The sequence below is a fragment of the Bos grunniens genome, chromosome 13 (genome assembly GCF_055505025.1).
Source record: "Bos grunniens cultivar Pamir isolate PY7600 chromosome 13, Bosgru_T2T1.0, whole genome shotgun sequence".
Taxonomy (NCBI): Eukaryota; Metazoa; Chordata; class Mammalia; order Artiodactyla; family Bovidae; genus Bos; species Bos grunniens.
This window is the reverse complement of record NC_141177.1, coordinates 20,457,472-20,470,844: the sequence shown is the minus strand read 5'-3', so window position 1 is coordinate 20,470,844 and position 13,373 is coordinate 20,457,472. Positions and strand designations below refer to the sequence as shown.

Genomic DNA, 13,373 nt, shown 5'->3' with positions numbered 1-13,373 from the left:
CTTTTGGTAAAGTCAGGGCAAAGCCACAGAGACAGGGAATGCAAATTGTCCTTTTCACCCTGGCTTCTCAGTGGTGGTCAAGGTGAAAGCACCATTGCTTTAATCCTCTGGCCCAGTTTGAGATGTTCTTGCAGACTTGGACAGAGGAAGTAGAGGCCTATGTTTCCACAGCAGCTCCATGAAACACATTCCCCACAAACAATACTGTTTGACCAAAGCATTGTCTGGAGTCAACCTACCAGAGTGTGTAATTTTCAGGAATACAGCTTGCTTAAGAATCTGTGAAGATCCTAAGAATGACTTCTGTCCCTGATTCTGGTTCTCCAGTGTTGGTGTTAGCAAGGTTGGGAAAGTCCCTGGAGTGTATTTCCTGAGAAGCCTGTAGTGTTGGAAGGGATCTTCAGTCCTTTCTGTTGCTCTTTGAAACTAAGTGTGTCCCTTGAGAATAGTAGAGCCAGGAGGTCCAGGTCCCAGGCTTTGCATAGCCACGTGATCATTTTACAAGCTCAGACAAGTCCTGCCCACTGGCCCTTAGTGTCCCGTCTATCTATACAGTGCAAGAGGTGGGGGACCTCAAGGTCCTTGTTTGCTCTTATCAGTTGTTTGTTGTTGTTGTTGTTGTTGTTTGTTAGTTGTTTTTACACTTGAGGAAGAGACAGCATCTTTCTTCCTTGATCATCAGGCCAGGCCTCATAATTGGCTTCTGCCATTCTGCAGAGCCTGCAGGGGAGGGCGCAGCTGGCTGATGAGATCCATAAGTGGGTCGTGGAGACCTTCGGTGTAAAACACTCGTGTGTCAGGGAGGTGAGTACCCAGGGGCAGGTGTGGGAGCAAAAAATAGAAAGAAAACTCCCTGACATAGACCTTGGGGCCTTAGGTTCTGAGGTATTACAGGGGCTCCTGTAAACAGACCGGAAGTAGTCCCATGATCCCCAGCCCACCTCTGATGGGATGTATCACTGAACGGAGAATGGGCACAGCGAGTAGCACAGCTTCCCACACTCATGGTCACCCAGCCTAGTACCCACGCAGGTGACCTTTTTTTTTAAAGATTTCAGGTGTTGTCAGTGAACACAGTCAAGATCATTTCTGCATTGCAAAGGGTAAGAAGGAAAACTGTCCAAGCACATTTGTGGTCTTGGAATAGCTAGCTATGATGTGGGAGCCTGGTTTGGTTTGGTCATTGAGGATTAAAATATGAGTCAAAACGAGGAGTTGTTGCCTTCAGCAGGACTTGCTCCTGCCCTACAGTGCTGTGTGCACATGTCTTCACATCCCCTCATGTCGCTGTCCCCGCAGCCCAGGGCAGGTGGTCTTCCTGTAACACAGAAGAAGTAAGCAGCAGCAGCAGCAGGGCAGGCAGCACAGGCACAGGTGTGCGCAGCTCCAGAGCCCACACCCTCCCCACACAGCCCCGCCGCCTCTCCTGCAGAGGAGCTGGCACGTGATGACAAGTGTGCCCCCCAGGATCCCAGCAGCTGACCGATGCCTGTGTCTTGCAGAACTGCTGGAACTGTGGCCGCAAAGCCAGTGAAACCTGCAGTGGCTGCAACATCGCACGATACTGCGGCTCTTTCTGCCAGCATAAGGATTGGGAGCGGCACCACCGCCTCTGTGGCCAGAACCTGCACGGCCAGAGTCCCCACAGCCAAAGCCGGCCCCTGCTTCCTGGAGGGAGGGGCTCCTCAGCCCGGTCCGCCGACTGCAGCGTCCCCAGTCCAGCCCTGGACAAGACCTCGGCAACCACCTCACGCTCCTCCACACCAGCCTCTGTGACAGCCATCGACACCAACGGACTCTGAGCCCCAGACTCACTTCCCCCGGCAACCTCAGAGCACGACAGAACTCCGCACGGAAGGCTGGCTATGTGAAGCAGTGCCAGTCGCTGTTGGGTCATCATCCAGAAGAGAAGTGGAGGCAGGCAGACTTGAAGCCCCAGCCTGTCCACACACTTGTCCATTTCCCACCTGTGTGTGCATGGCCACTGGCTGGACCTGACTCCTCCATAGCTTCCAAGCTTGTTCTTCTCCCAGCTAAAGCTGGCACGGCCAGCCACTTTTCCATGTAGACTGCCAGCTCCTCCCTGCCTTGTGAGCAAGCCAACTGTCAGGTGTGCCCAGTCAGGCTGGAAGCAGCTCACCCCTTCACCGTCTGCTGCTCCAACGTCCTCCCGCAACAGAGGCCTAGAGACTGATAGCAAGCTGGGAAGGAGGGCTCTCTCCCACAGCGAGTGGCTCCTCTTGCCCCTGAACAGTTCCCTGAGCCCATTTCCACCCTCAGCAGGTGCCACTGATTAGTCCCTGGGGACTTGGGCAGGCAGAAAGCAGCACTCAGGACACCCTCGTCGGCCCTGCCGTTCAGACATAAGATTTTCAGAAACCACAGGAAGAAGTCACCATTTCAGTAAAAACACCCATAATAAAAAATAAAACTTCCACCAAGCATCACAGATCATGTTGGACAAGATTGTCCAGCCTGGCTGGCTGTTTTAGTTTGGGACCCATTTTTTTTCTCTCTCTCTTTTTTGATTTTGCTTATGCAGAAAATAGTTTTCAGCGCATGGATTGGTCTGAGGGAGAATGAGACTCAATTATGGATTGTCTCTTCTCTCTGAGCATGTTGGCCAAACTAGTGTCATCACATTATTGAATGGATCATCTGTTGGAAATGCAGAAACTTTTGTCACCACTTGGCTCTTTGCACAGTCGTCTTGTTCCGTGTCCTTTTATTCTCAGACCACGCATGTCCAGATCACTGGGTGGATCTTCTTCCCATGGTCTCTGTCTGGCGCCTCTGAAGCCATAGTTGACCCATAGGATGTGATGTGGTGTGGCTATGACTTGCCTCACCAGTCAAGGCCTGGTCACTTCTGAGCGAACCTTTTGGACCTGAAAGAATTCTTCAGACTTTGTCATTATGTGTCCTATGTCAGTTTATTATTGGGCATACAATCCTGTTTCCCTTCTCTAATTTTGTTGATACCTACCCTCTTTGAGCTAAGAAAAGTTTCCTGAAATGTGACAACCATTTGTGAGAGCCTGACCAATTTTTCTTCCTGTCTTCAGGGAGTTTTTCCAGCTGCTTACCTGATTCTCCAAACATGACACCACCTGTACTCCCTTTAAAATGTTAGGAATTGCCACACACGTTCTTCCTTGCCATTCAAGTTTTATTGGGAGCCCAAGGACCCTGACCCTCCCCCTGTCCAACTCCAAGCCTTTAGCACCCACTTGCACCAAGGAATGAGTTGGTTGGCCCTGCTCCTGCCGACCCTTGAAAGCTCCACTTTAGATGGCCATTTTCTGCACATTGCCCAGAGTGAATCGAAGGCTCCCAGTAAGGTATCAGCATAGGTACCGTTATCCTTACGTACAGGTATATCTTACTTTAAACACTAAGTCCCAGGACCTCCCTAGTGGTCTAGTGGCTATGCTTCTGTGCTCCCAATGCAGAGAGCCAGGGTTCAATCCCCGGTCAGGGAACTAGATCCCACAAGCTACAACTAAGACCCAGAGCAGCCAAGTAAATAAATAAATAAAAACGGTAAGTCCCTAATTTATCTTACTCAAGGATTTTCTGTCTTAAACTCAGTATGAGGCACCATTAAAATACCCAGACTTCTGCTGTGTAAAGTAAGGTATACCCAGAGAAAGAATAACAGAATAGTTGCTTTATTGTTCAGCTTTCCTTTAGTTGCAGCAGTCGAGGTATCCTGCCTAACAGATGAAATCAGAACCTCAGACAGGAGTTGCCTGCGTTTCCCTGAGAAGAGATGTCCCATGAGAGGCGGTCACTGAGCCTATAAATCTGGTGGCAGCAAGAGGGTGTCTCACAGTGTCCACTGGGTCTGACCTCAGCTCCCTTTTTTGTCAGCAAGTTAGATGAACACCTAGGTGTGTCCTGTAAGTCTTCAGTGGCTGAGCCAGGGTAGCTCAGGTTTTTTCGGGTTGGAATAAAGAGCCAAAGCCAACCGAATACTGTTTGTCAGACTGGATGTCAGTCTCTACAGCTGTGGTTTAGGTTTAGTGTGCAGGTAGGTCCTAGCTGACTTTTGTGGACTGTGGATCCAATGACAGCTTTATTTTCAGAATTTCTGTAATGCTGTTCTAAACTGCTTTAGAACAGCTCATGTGCCACCCAGAGGCGAAGCTAAAGATTTCTGCAGTGTTCCACATTGTGGTTCAGATCTCAGGCCTGGTGCTGTATTCATTTTGGTCAGTTTCACATGTCGGTTGCTAGGGCATCTGTCCAGAACTTCCTATTTATATGTAAAGAATCCCTTTCTCCAGCTGCCTCTCTTCTGAAAGTCTCAGCTCTGGTTGGAGTTGGGAGGAGAAGGGACACTGTCTTGGAATGCAGTGAGGGGACTGGAGGGCCAGGGCTGAGTCCAGGTTCCCCACTTGTTTTCCGTGTCTGCTGATAACCATATTGATGGTGCAAATTCAGGCTCCCCCTTTCATCTAGTTAGACTTAAAGTATCTTACTGTAATCAGACTGCTTAGATGACCAACCTTTATAGTTTAAGGGGGCAAAGACAAGACATAGTGGTGGTCCTGAAGGTCTTGCCCGAGTGGTCCTGGGCTCTTCGTGTTATCCTAGGGATCAAAGGCAAGTGTGACAAGCGGTGGCACATCACTCTCCTCTGCCTAGTGAGGAATGGCTGCAGGAGCCAGAGAAGACCGGAAGTAGCCAGCATGGGAGCTGTTTTAAATGTTCTGAGGGAAGCTTTAGGGCCGGATCCTCAGAGCTTCAATCATCCTCTGGGCCCCCACTGCCTGCTCCACCCAGTGGTGAAAACAGACTCAGGTTCATTCCACCTGCTCGGAAGTGAGCAGCCCTCCTCCTGAATGTGAGAGCTTCCCCTGGGGGCATCCTTGCAGCTCTCAGGATGGGGCTCAGTCATGCCACCCTGAGGTCACAGAGCAAATGCACCTTCTCTTGGACAGTGCTGAGTCCTGTGTGTGTCTCAGTGGATTTTAGTCTGGAAACAAGACCCATCACCCTGGCAAAGGTCCATGCCTGGCGCTGGCTGCTGCGGGCCCTCTGCCGTGTAGATGACTTTTGCACATCTGGACCAGTGGCTCCACCTGGAGCTCCTCACTTGTTGGTGTCAACGTGAGCATCTTCAGCTTCTAGACAGAAAATCTACACTTCACTTTGTACAGCCTTGTCCCAAAGTCAGATGGATCCCCAGTGCTGTCTGTCACCTGCTTGCAAAGGGCAGACCTTGTGGGCAGTTCCAGAAGAGATCTCAGCAAGTGGGCTTGAAGTTCCAACAGCACAATTAAAATTGTGTGGTCATGAGTTCTTCAGGATGAAAGCATGAATAATGACCACATGGCTGTTTGTCCTGGAAACTGTAGATGAGATTATGGATTGAGTAAATCATTTAAAATAGAACTCATCTTCGAGGCTTTCTTCAGAACTGATTTCCAGGCTCCCAGGACAATAGACTAAGCCAGATTTCTTAGATTTTTTTTTTTTCCTTAAGCAATTTACAGAGAACTGGGTGGTAGCAGTAAGAAAAACCAAATGTAAGAAAAACCAGAGAGAAATGGACTGTTCCAGCATGGGCCAACCAGCCAGCTGTTGGGACTCCGTCTGGGGTGGGGTGGGGGGGTTACTGGGCAAGCTGTTGAATAGGGCCCTTTCCAACTCTGCGTGTCTGTAGTTCTTGTGAAACCAAAATGTTGACTACCTGCCTCTTTGCCCACATGCATTGACGTGCTCAATTCCAAAGACGATGGTGCAGGCAACCTTTTCCATCATGAGCCAGGAGAAGGTTGAGGCCTGAGGGCGGCCTTTGCCTCCCCGCTTTGCCTCCATAGCCCCAGAGATGGCGCTTCCCCTGCTACCCCATCTGGTCAGACCCACAACTGCCCAGTGTACACTCATTGATGCTTATACCAAATAGGGCATGTGCGGCTGGCGGCTGGCAGGGACAGCCCCGGGCCTGCGTTGGAGTTGGCAGAGAGAAGCGGCAATAAGCATTAGGCGGATGGCTGAAAGTGCTGTTTGGCTCAGAGGCCTTCAGTCCACTTTCACAGCTTTCCAAGTTCCTGATGAGGCTACAAAAGCTCCATCCACAGAGAAAGCCAATAATGTAAATAAATCCAAAACTGAGCTTCCAAGCGTGGTTTTTTTAAGGGGGATGATGAATGTGAAACCACCCACAGGATGCGGTAGAGCTGATTTTTTTCTGTGCTTTGTCATTTTACTCTGGTAGGAACTTTTGTTACTTAACTCTGTGCATAACTTATTTAAGGTACTGTATAAATGAACCAAAACTGTTAAATATGTATTTAGTTTGTTCTACTTCAAGTAGTCAATAAAAAGGCTATATTCCTTTTCTGACTCAAGCTGGAATGGGATTAAGAGGGAAGGTGGTGCGTGGACTTGTGTAAGACATCCTGCCCGCAGGTTTCTACATCCCCTCTGCCTTGTTCCTCGATCTGCTAGGAGGTGGTTCCGGCTGCTGGAACTGTGGGAAGCCAAGTGCCAACAACAGCACACAGATCTCCCAGCTCCGTGTCAGCCCTTCACCATTAAGTGATCTTTCAATGAGGAAAATAACCAGAGAACGTTTGAAGAGTAGGATAGTGGCTCTGTAGGTCCTTTTTCTTTTCCAATAACTTTTCCTTAAACATTTTTTTTTTTACTTTTATTTGCACTTATTTTTTGCGGCATTTATTCCCGGGCCATAAGAGTTTGTTTCTTCAGTTTCTCCTGGGATAGCTTTTTCTTCTGTGCAACCTCCTCTTATGGTTTAGGAACAATCTGTTCTTTTTCAGTAAGGATCATCTCAATGTGGCAGGGAGAGCTCGTGTAGGGGTTGATCCGACCGTGAGCTCTGTAAGTCCTGAGCCACATCTTGGGGGCTTTGTTCACCTGGATGTGCTCAATGACCAGAGAATCTACATCTAAGCCCGTGAGTTCAGCATTACTCTGCATTTTTGAGCACGTGCAGTAAAAATTCAGCACTCTTTTTGGGTCACCGACCCTGCGTCCAGCCCCACTGTGTGGCCTGTGCACACCTACCAGCTCAGCCGTTGTAACGACGGAATGGCACACATTGCTTCTTTAAAGTGACATCCTTCAGATACTTGGTAGCTTTTCGGATATGCATACCCTTTATGGCCTGGGCAGTTTCACGAGTGTTCTTAAAGTGAACACGAAGATTTGAACCTCTTGATTTGCATGATTTTGTGGGATTTTCTGGGTCAAGTGAATAGCGCACCATTTTTAGGGGTCACCTCAGGCCGCTTACTGGAAAAGCTCCTTAAACATTTTTTAACATACCTGGATTTGGGAATATTCCTTTTTACACTGATGTTAAATCATAAATAAGTTCACTGTTGCCTTCATGTTTATTTGCTTACTAGTTGTATGATCTAATCAAGGCCGTGTTTTTGTTTGTCTGATTTGGCCACACCACGCGGCTCACGGAGGATCTGAGTTCTACCCGGGACTGAACCCCGGTGCTCATCTGTGAGCATGGAGTCCTAACCCCCAGACTGCCAGAGAGTTCCCTCAGGGTCATGGTTGTCCTTAACGCCTCACCTCCTGTGGGGCAGTTGGGTTGCTTTCAGGTTTTCCCTCACGTACTAAAGTGAACATTTCCTAAGCATGATTTCCTTCTTTGGGGTAATTTTCCAGTGGGATTTCTGGAACTGGACATTTCTTGGGTGTTTGACTCTGTGTCCAGACTGCTTCCCCTGAAAGCTCACCAGCTTGCTGTGCCTCCAACAGGTCCGATGGCTCTGAGGTGACCTGACTAGCTGAGCCATGAAGGTTGCTGCAGGCACACCTGTGCATGTGAGGTCTTGGGCTGTCCGGTTTCCTGGCCAGAGACCATTTCCCATGGGCCCGACTGGCCCCAGCCTCACTCCTGTCACCCAGATATCCATTTCTGGAAAGTAAGTAGCCCTAGAACTCCTACTGAGCAGCCTCGCCCTAGAGGCTTGTTGGCGCCATCAGCTTCACGGGCCCCCGAAATGCAAAGGGAGGAGTTGGTTACTAGATCTCAGGGTTGGGAAAAGGATTGTCTTGGCCCTAGAAGGCAAGATGGGGGCTTAACTGTATGATCTTTCATGCAGATGGTGCCAACTGCCAGTCTTTCTCATCAGCTGCCCAGCACTGTCCTCCACCACCCAGGGGATCTCAAGCCTGTGACTGTTAAGTTAAAACCACAGTAGTAATTCAGTAGAGGAAAACTGCTCCATGAGGGCAAAAGAAATTCCAAAAAGTCAGAAGTTTAAGGGACTGTGGCACTCGGCTTTGAGTCTGTACAAAATGAAACAAAACCACCGGGACCTCTCCGTGAAGCCAGGGCGCTGGCTTTGGCCTCAGTGAGAAGGCGAGCAGGGGAAACTGACCAGAGCCTCTAATGTCTGCTATCTCCTGGGGCTAAGGTCAGATTCTCCTTACTCCAGAGGTCAAAGAATACCTGGACTGAAGAATTAAGATGATTCCAGGTTTGTATTTCCTGGGATCTGGCAGAAGCAAAAATGCAAATCCTGTAGGGAAGAATATTAAAACTACAATCATATTATTACATATCAACCAAGTGTAAGTTGTCCATGAACTAAAGTTCGTATCCAAGCAAATGAGCTGTTACGAGCAACAGCAGCACGAACAATAAACTGATTGAGTGCTCACCCCAGGTGGTGCTAGTGGTAACGAAACCGCCTGCCAATGTAGGAGATGGAGACGTGGGTTCGATCCCTGGGTTGGGAAGACCCCCTGGAGGTGGGTCTGGCAACCCACTTCCTGCCTGGAGAATCCCATGGACAGAGGAGCCTGGTGGGCTACAGCCCATGGGGTTGCAAAGAGTCGGACATGACTAAAATGACTTAGCACACACGCACACAACTTGGGTTTGACCCAGAGGTGCCCGGGAGAGGACAGCCACCCCAGCAGTGTCTGGACTTTCCTGGCAGGGGCGATGCTCCAGGACATCTGTGCTGAGGCCATTCGTCAAGCTTATGAGGCCACCTGCTCAGATGTATGGTGTCGAAGGTCACTGCGCCACTGCTCTTTATTCTGCTGCATGTAAACAATAAATCAGAGTGAGTAGCAAAAGAATTGTTGAGATTGTCACAAACCTTGAAGGAACCTGAAAAGGCTGCTTCTATTATGAATCCTTATGTAAAGCGTTACATTAAGGTAAAAAGCCTAAGTGATGCTATAGCAAAAAAGGTTTTCTCCCCTCTCAACCAGTTGGGTCAACTTGCTTGCAGTAAAGGCTTGAACAATCCTCCCTGGAGCCATTGCTACTATGATGAGTCTCCACTGCAGAGAAGGACCTTATACAGTTTCCACTGCAACTCCTTTAGATGAAGCTGCTGCTGCTGCTGCTAAGTCGCTTCAGTCGTGTCCGACTCTGTGTGACCCCATAGAGGGCAGCCCACCAGGCTCCCCCGTCCCTGGGATTCTCCAGGCAAGAACACTGGAGTGGGTTGCCATTTCCTTCTCCAATGCATGAAAGTGAAAAGTGAACGTGAAGTTGCTCAGTCGTATCCGACCCTCAGCGACCCCATGGACTGCAGCCCACCAGGCCCCTCCGTCCATGGGATTTTCTAGGCAAGAGTACTGGAGTGGGGTGCCGTTGCCTTAGATGAAGCTACTCTTACTGAATTAAAACCTGTCCTAGGGACTTCCCTAGTGGTCGAGTGTCTAGGAATCTACCTGCCAACTCAGGGGACATGGGTTCCATCCCTGGTTCGGGAAGATTCCTCACGCTTAGGTGCAGCTAGGCATGTGAACCACAACTACTGAGCTGCAACCCCTGAAGCCTGCACACCACCCTCTGCAACAAGAGAAGCCACCGCAGTGAGAAGCCTGCACACCGCTAGAGAGTAGCCCCTGCTCGCTGCAACTAGAGAAAGCCCATGCACAGCAATGAAGACCCAACGTCAGTTCAGTTCAGTCGCTCAGTCGTGTCCGACTCTTTGCAACCCCATGAATCGCAGCACGCCAGGCCTCCCTGTCCATCACCAACTCCCGGAGTTCACCCAGACTCACGTCCATCGAGTCAGTGATGCCATCCAGCCATCTCATCCTCTGTCATCTCCTTCTCCTCCTGCCCCCAATCCCTCCCAGCATCAGAGTCTTTTCCAATGAGTCAACTCTTCGCATGAGGTGGCCAAAGTACTGGAGTTTCAGCTTTAGCATTACTCCTTCCAAAGAACACCCAGGACTGATCTCCTTCAGAATGGACTGGTTGGATCTCCTTGCAGTCCAGGGGACTCTCAAGAGTCTTCTCCAACACCACAGTTCAAAGGAAAGCATCAATTCTTGGGCGCTCAGCTTTCTTCACAGTCCAACTTCCACATCCATACATGACTACTGGAAAAACCATAGACCCAACATAGCCTAAATTTAAAAAAAGAAGGAAAGGTCCTGAAGAGCTTTCTAAGTAAAGGCCAAGTATTGAAACTGGAAGTTAAGACTGATCCGTCAGTCGTGGGTGGAATGATTGGAGAGAAATATGTCTGCAAAAGTCAACATTCAGAAGTTGAGCAAAGCAATGCAGATTTTCTGTCAGTGGAAATTCTTTTTTTTAATTCTTAATCTTGGAGAAACAATAAAGTGCTTCCTGAACAGAAAAAAAAAATTTTTATTTAGACCCCTGGGATCTGGGACTTCAGATACTGTTATTATCAGATACAGAATATAAAATAACTATGGAACCTTAAGATCGTGCTGGGAAAAAAATAGCAGAAAGTAAGAGACTGACTAGGTAGATTTGAAGATCAGTTCAGTTCAGTTCAGTTGCTCAGTCGTGTCTGACTCTTTGCAACCCCATGAATCACAGCACACCAGGCCTCCCTGTCCATCACCAATTCCCGGAGTTCACTCAGACTCACGTCCATCAAGTCAGTAGTCTTCTCCAACACCACAGTTCAAAAGTATCAATTCTCCGGCGCTCAACCTTCTTCACAGTCCAACTCTCACATCCATACATGACCACAGGAAAAACCATAGCCTTGACTAGACAGACCTTTGTTGGCAAAGTAATGTCTCTGCTTTTCAATATGCTATCTAGGTTGGTCATAACTTTTCTTCTAAGGAGTAAGTGTCTTTTAATTTCATGGCTTTGAAGATAGGGGAATACAATCATTGAAATAAATACTCTGTGCACTATTGAACAGCAGATTAAATGAATCAAAATGAGTGAAGCATTGCTGTACGTGTCCTTGACAGAGAGAGACAAGGAGATGGAAAAAAGAGTTGTTCCCCTTTTGGAAGGTAGGTTTCAAGGAAACAGCCCTTCCAAATTTTACCAAGAATGCAGCCAAGAACCCTACTGACTCAGTATAAAGGGAAATAGCTGGCCTGAGATGATCCAGTCTCAGAATGAGCAGACATGCATTGATCTAAACCATCCTGTTCGTCTGTGCTTGTTCCTGATGCTGGAATTTCATGGTAGTGAGTTCGATGTATCCCCTCCTCCACATCCTCCCTCCCAAGACCGTTGGGGAACCAGCAACAAACCACTCCCACCTTCTCCGGAGCAGCTTCATTGCCTGGTGCCAGGCGCCCCCTTGTGGCTAGAGTCAGATCTGCTACCTCCCTCCACAAGCCGGCTTCCTTTCCAGGGAGCGGATCCCTGCACCCTTCCCCTTCCCCGTTCGCACAAGCCTTTTCTGAGGCTGCCTATCTGCCCCATGAATTCAGCTGACTTTCTCTGGGCACCGCCTAGAGAGTTCCAGAAATGATCAGGACTCGGCACCCCCACCTTCCAAGGGCTGAGCTCTGAAAAACCCACATCAGATGCCCCCTCCACCTCGCGCGATATGCTTCCATGGATCTTGCCGTCTCCTCTGCTGTCCTGCAGCCCCAGGGCTTGGCCTCGCTTCCTCGTCAAAGCTGCCACTGTCCTCCAGCCCCAGCCTGATTTCCGTTACCAGAGAAAGTGGGAGATTTCACTCAGCTCAGCGATGTTCACGTTTGACAGCAAGCAGCTCTCCGTGCCAGGGAGCAGACCCAGCTGTGTGACTCACAGCAGGCACTTGCTTGCTCAGCTTTTGGTTCTTCCCGTGTAAATCGGGGAAGCTAATGTTGCCTTCGCCACCAGGCTGTTGTGAGGTGAAATGTGATCAAATGGGAGTCACCCCCAGCTCTCGAAGCTCGTCAGTAAAGAATCTGCAATGCAGGAGACCTGGGTTCTGTTCCTGGGTTGGGAAGATCCCTTGGAGAAGGAAATGGCAACCCACTCCAGCATGCTTGCCTGGAGAATTCCATGGACAGAGGAGTCCACCAGGCTACAGTCCATGGAGTCACAAGTTAGACACAACTTAGTGACTACACCACCACTACCCAGCACAAGGCCCACCACCCAGGAAGCCCCTGTGAATGCTGGCTGCCATCACAACCTGCTCTCTCTGCCAATATGTGACATCCTTGAGGATTCACCTTTGTCCCAGTATCCCTCTTGAAGGCTGATGTCTTCCTCAAGTCGTATTCCTTTCAGGGATAGCATTTTTTGGCCACGCCTCGAGGCATGCAAAGAAATCTTAGTTCCTCGACCAGGGATGGAACCCATGCCCCCTGCAGTGGAAGCACAGGGTCCTAACCACTGGGCAGCCAGGGAATTCCTTCTTGAAGGCCTTTTGTTGTGAGCCATCCGAGTCTTTGTTAAGGGGACTTGGTGTGCATGTTTCTCTCCGAAAGCTGGAGGGGAGTGGAAGCCACCCAGACTGCTGCTGTCTCGCCAGCACCTGGCCTGGCCCCGAGCCAGGCCCCAGGTTTTGGTGTGTGAAGGTGAGTCACCACAGGTGGGAGGAAGGTGAGGAGGCAGGTGCAGGGAGTGGGTGAAAGGGTGGGTGTGGCAGCTGGCAGGAGGAGCTGGGATCTCCCAGCTTCACTGCTCTGCCCGCTCTTGCCCCGGGTGCTGTCACCAGCCTCGGACATTTCACCATCCCCAAAGCAGGGGCCGAGTGGTTGTTGAAATGAGCTGAAGAGCCAACGAGAGTGGGGCACTGAGGGCCAGGAGTGGGAAAGCAGGTCAGACCTGATGGCTTTGACCTGCTGCTCCAAGGCTAAGGAGGCAGTGGACGGGTAGGGGAGTGGGAGGGAGCAAAGGCCTCGAGGGGAGTGGCCGAGGTTGCAGACAGCCCAGCTCAGCTGGAGTGTTTTAGGGAGAGGAGGCTGCACGTAACGGGAGTGGGTGTTGATTGCTAAGAGCCTTGAATGCCAAGTCGAGACATCAGACTTGATCTGATGCTAAAAGCACTGAAAGGTCTTAGCCAGAAGGGTGTGGTCACCACAGCAATGTCTGAAAACACTTCCCCCCACCCGTCTGTTCCTTTCTGGGGAAGGAACTGCAGAAGGGAAACCCGGAGAAAAACCTGCCACAGTCATCCCAACCA

The 13,373-nt window shown here is 49.8% G+C and overlaps 1 protein-coding gene across 19 annotated transcripts in view; it reads left to right on the top strand.

Moving 5' to 3' along the window:
• Positions 1 to 6,354, top strand: part of CBFA2T2 (CBFA2/RUNX1 partner transcriptional co-repressor 2) — a 142,712-nt gene extending 136,358 nt beyond the window's left edge. For 11 of the 19 annotated variants that reach the window (XM_086332339.1, XM_086332337.1, XM_086332345.1 and 8 more), the window contains one exon: positions 1,503 to 6,354. In XM_086332339.1, the coding sequence (XP_086188465.1) occupies positions 1,503 to 1,802 (300 nt within the window). In that variant the 3' untranslated portion in view covers positions 1,803 to 6,354. Of the gene's footprint in view, positions 1 to 717; positions 805 to 1,502 lie in introns of all 19 variants that reach the window. The other 8 variants (XM_086332331.1, XM_086332341.1, XM_086332342.1 and 5 more) reach the window with 1 other exon arrangement.
• Positions 6,355 to 13,373: the final 7,019 nt, after the last annotated feature.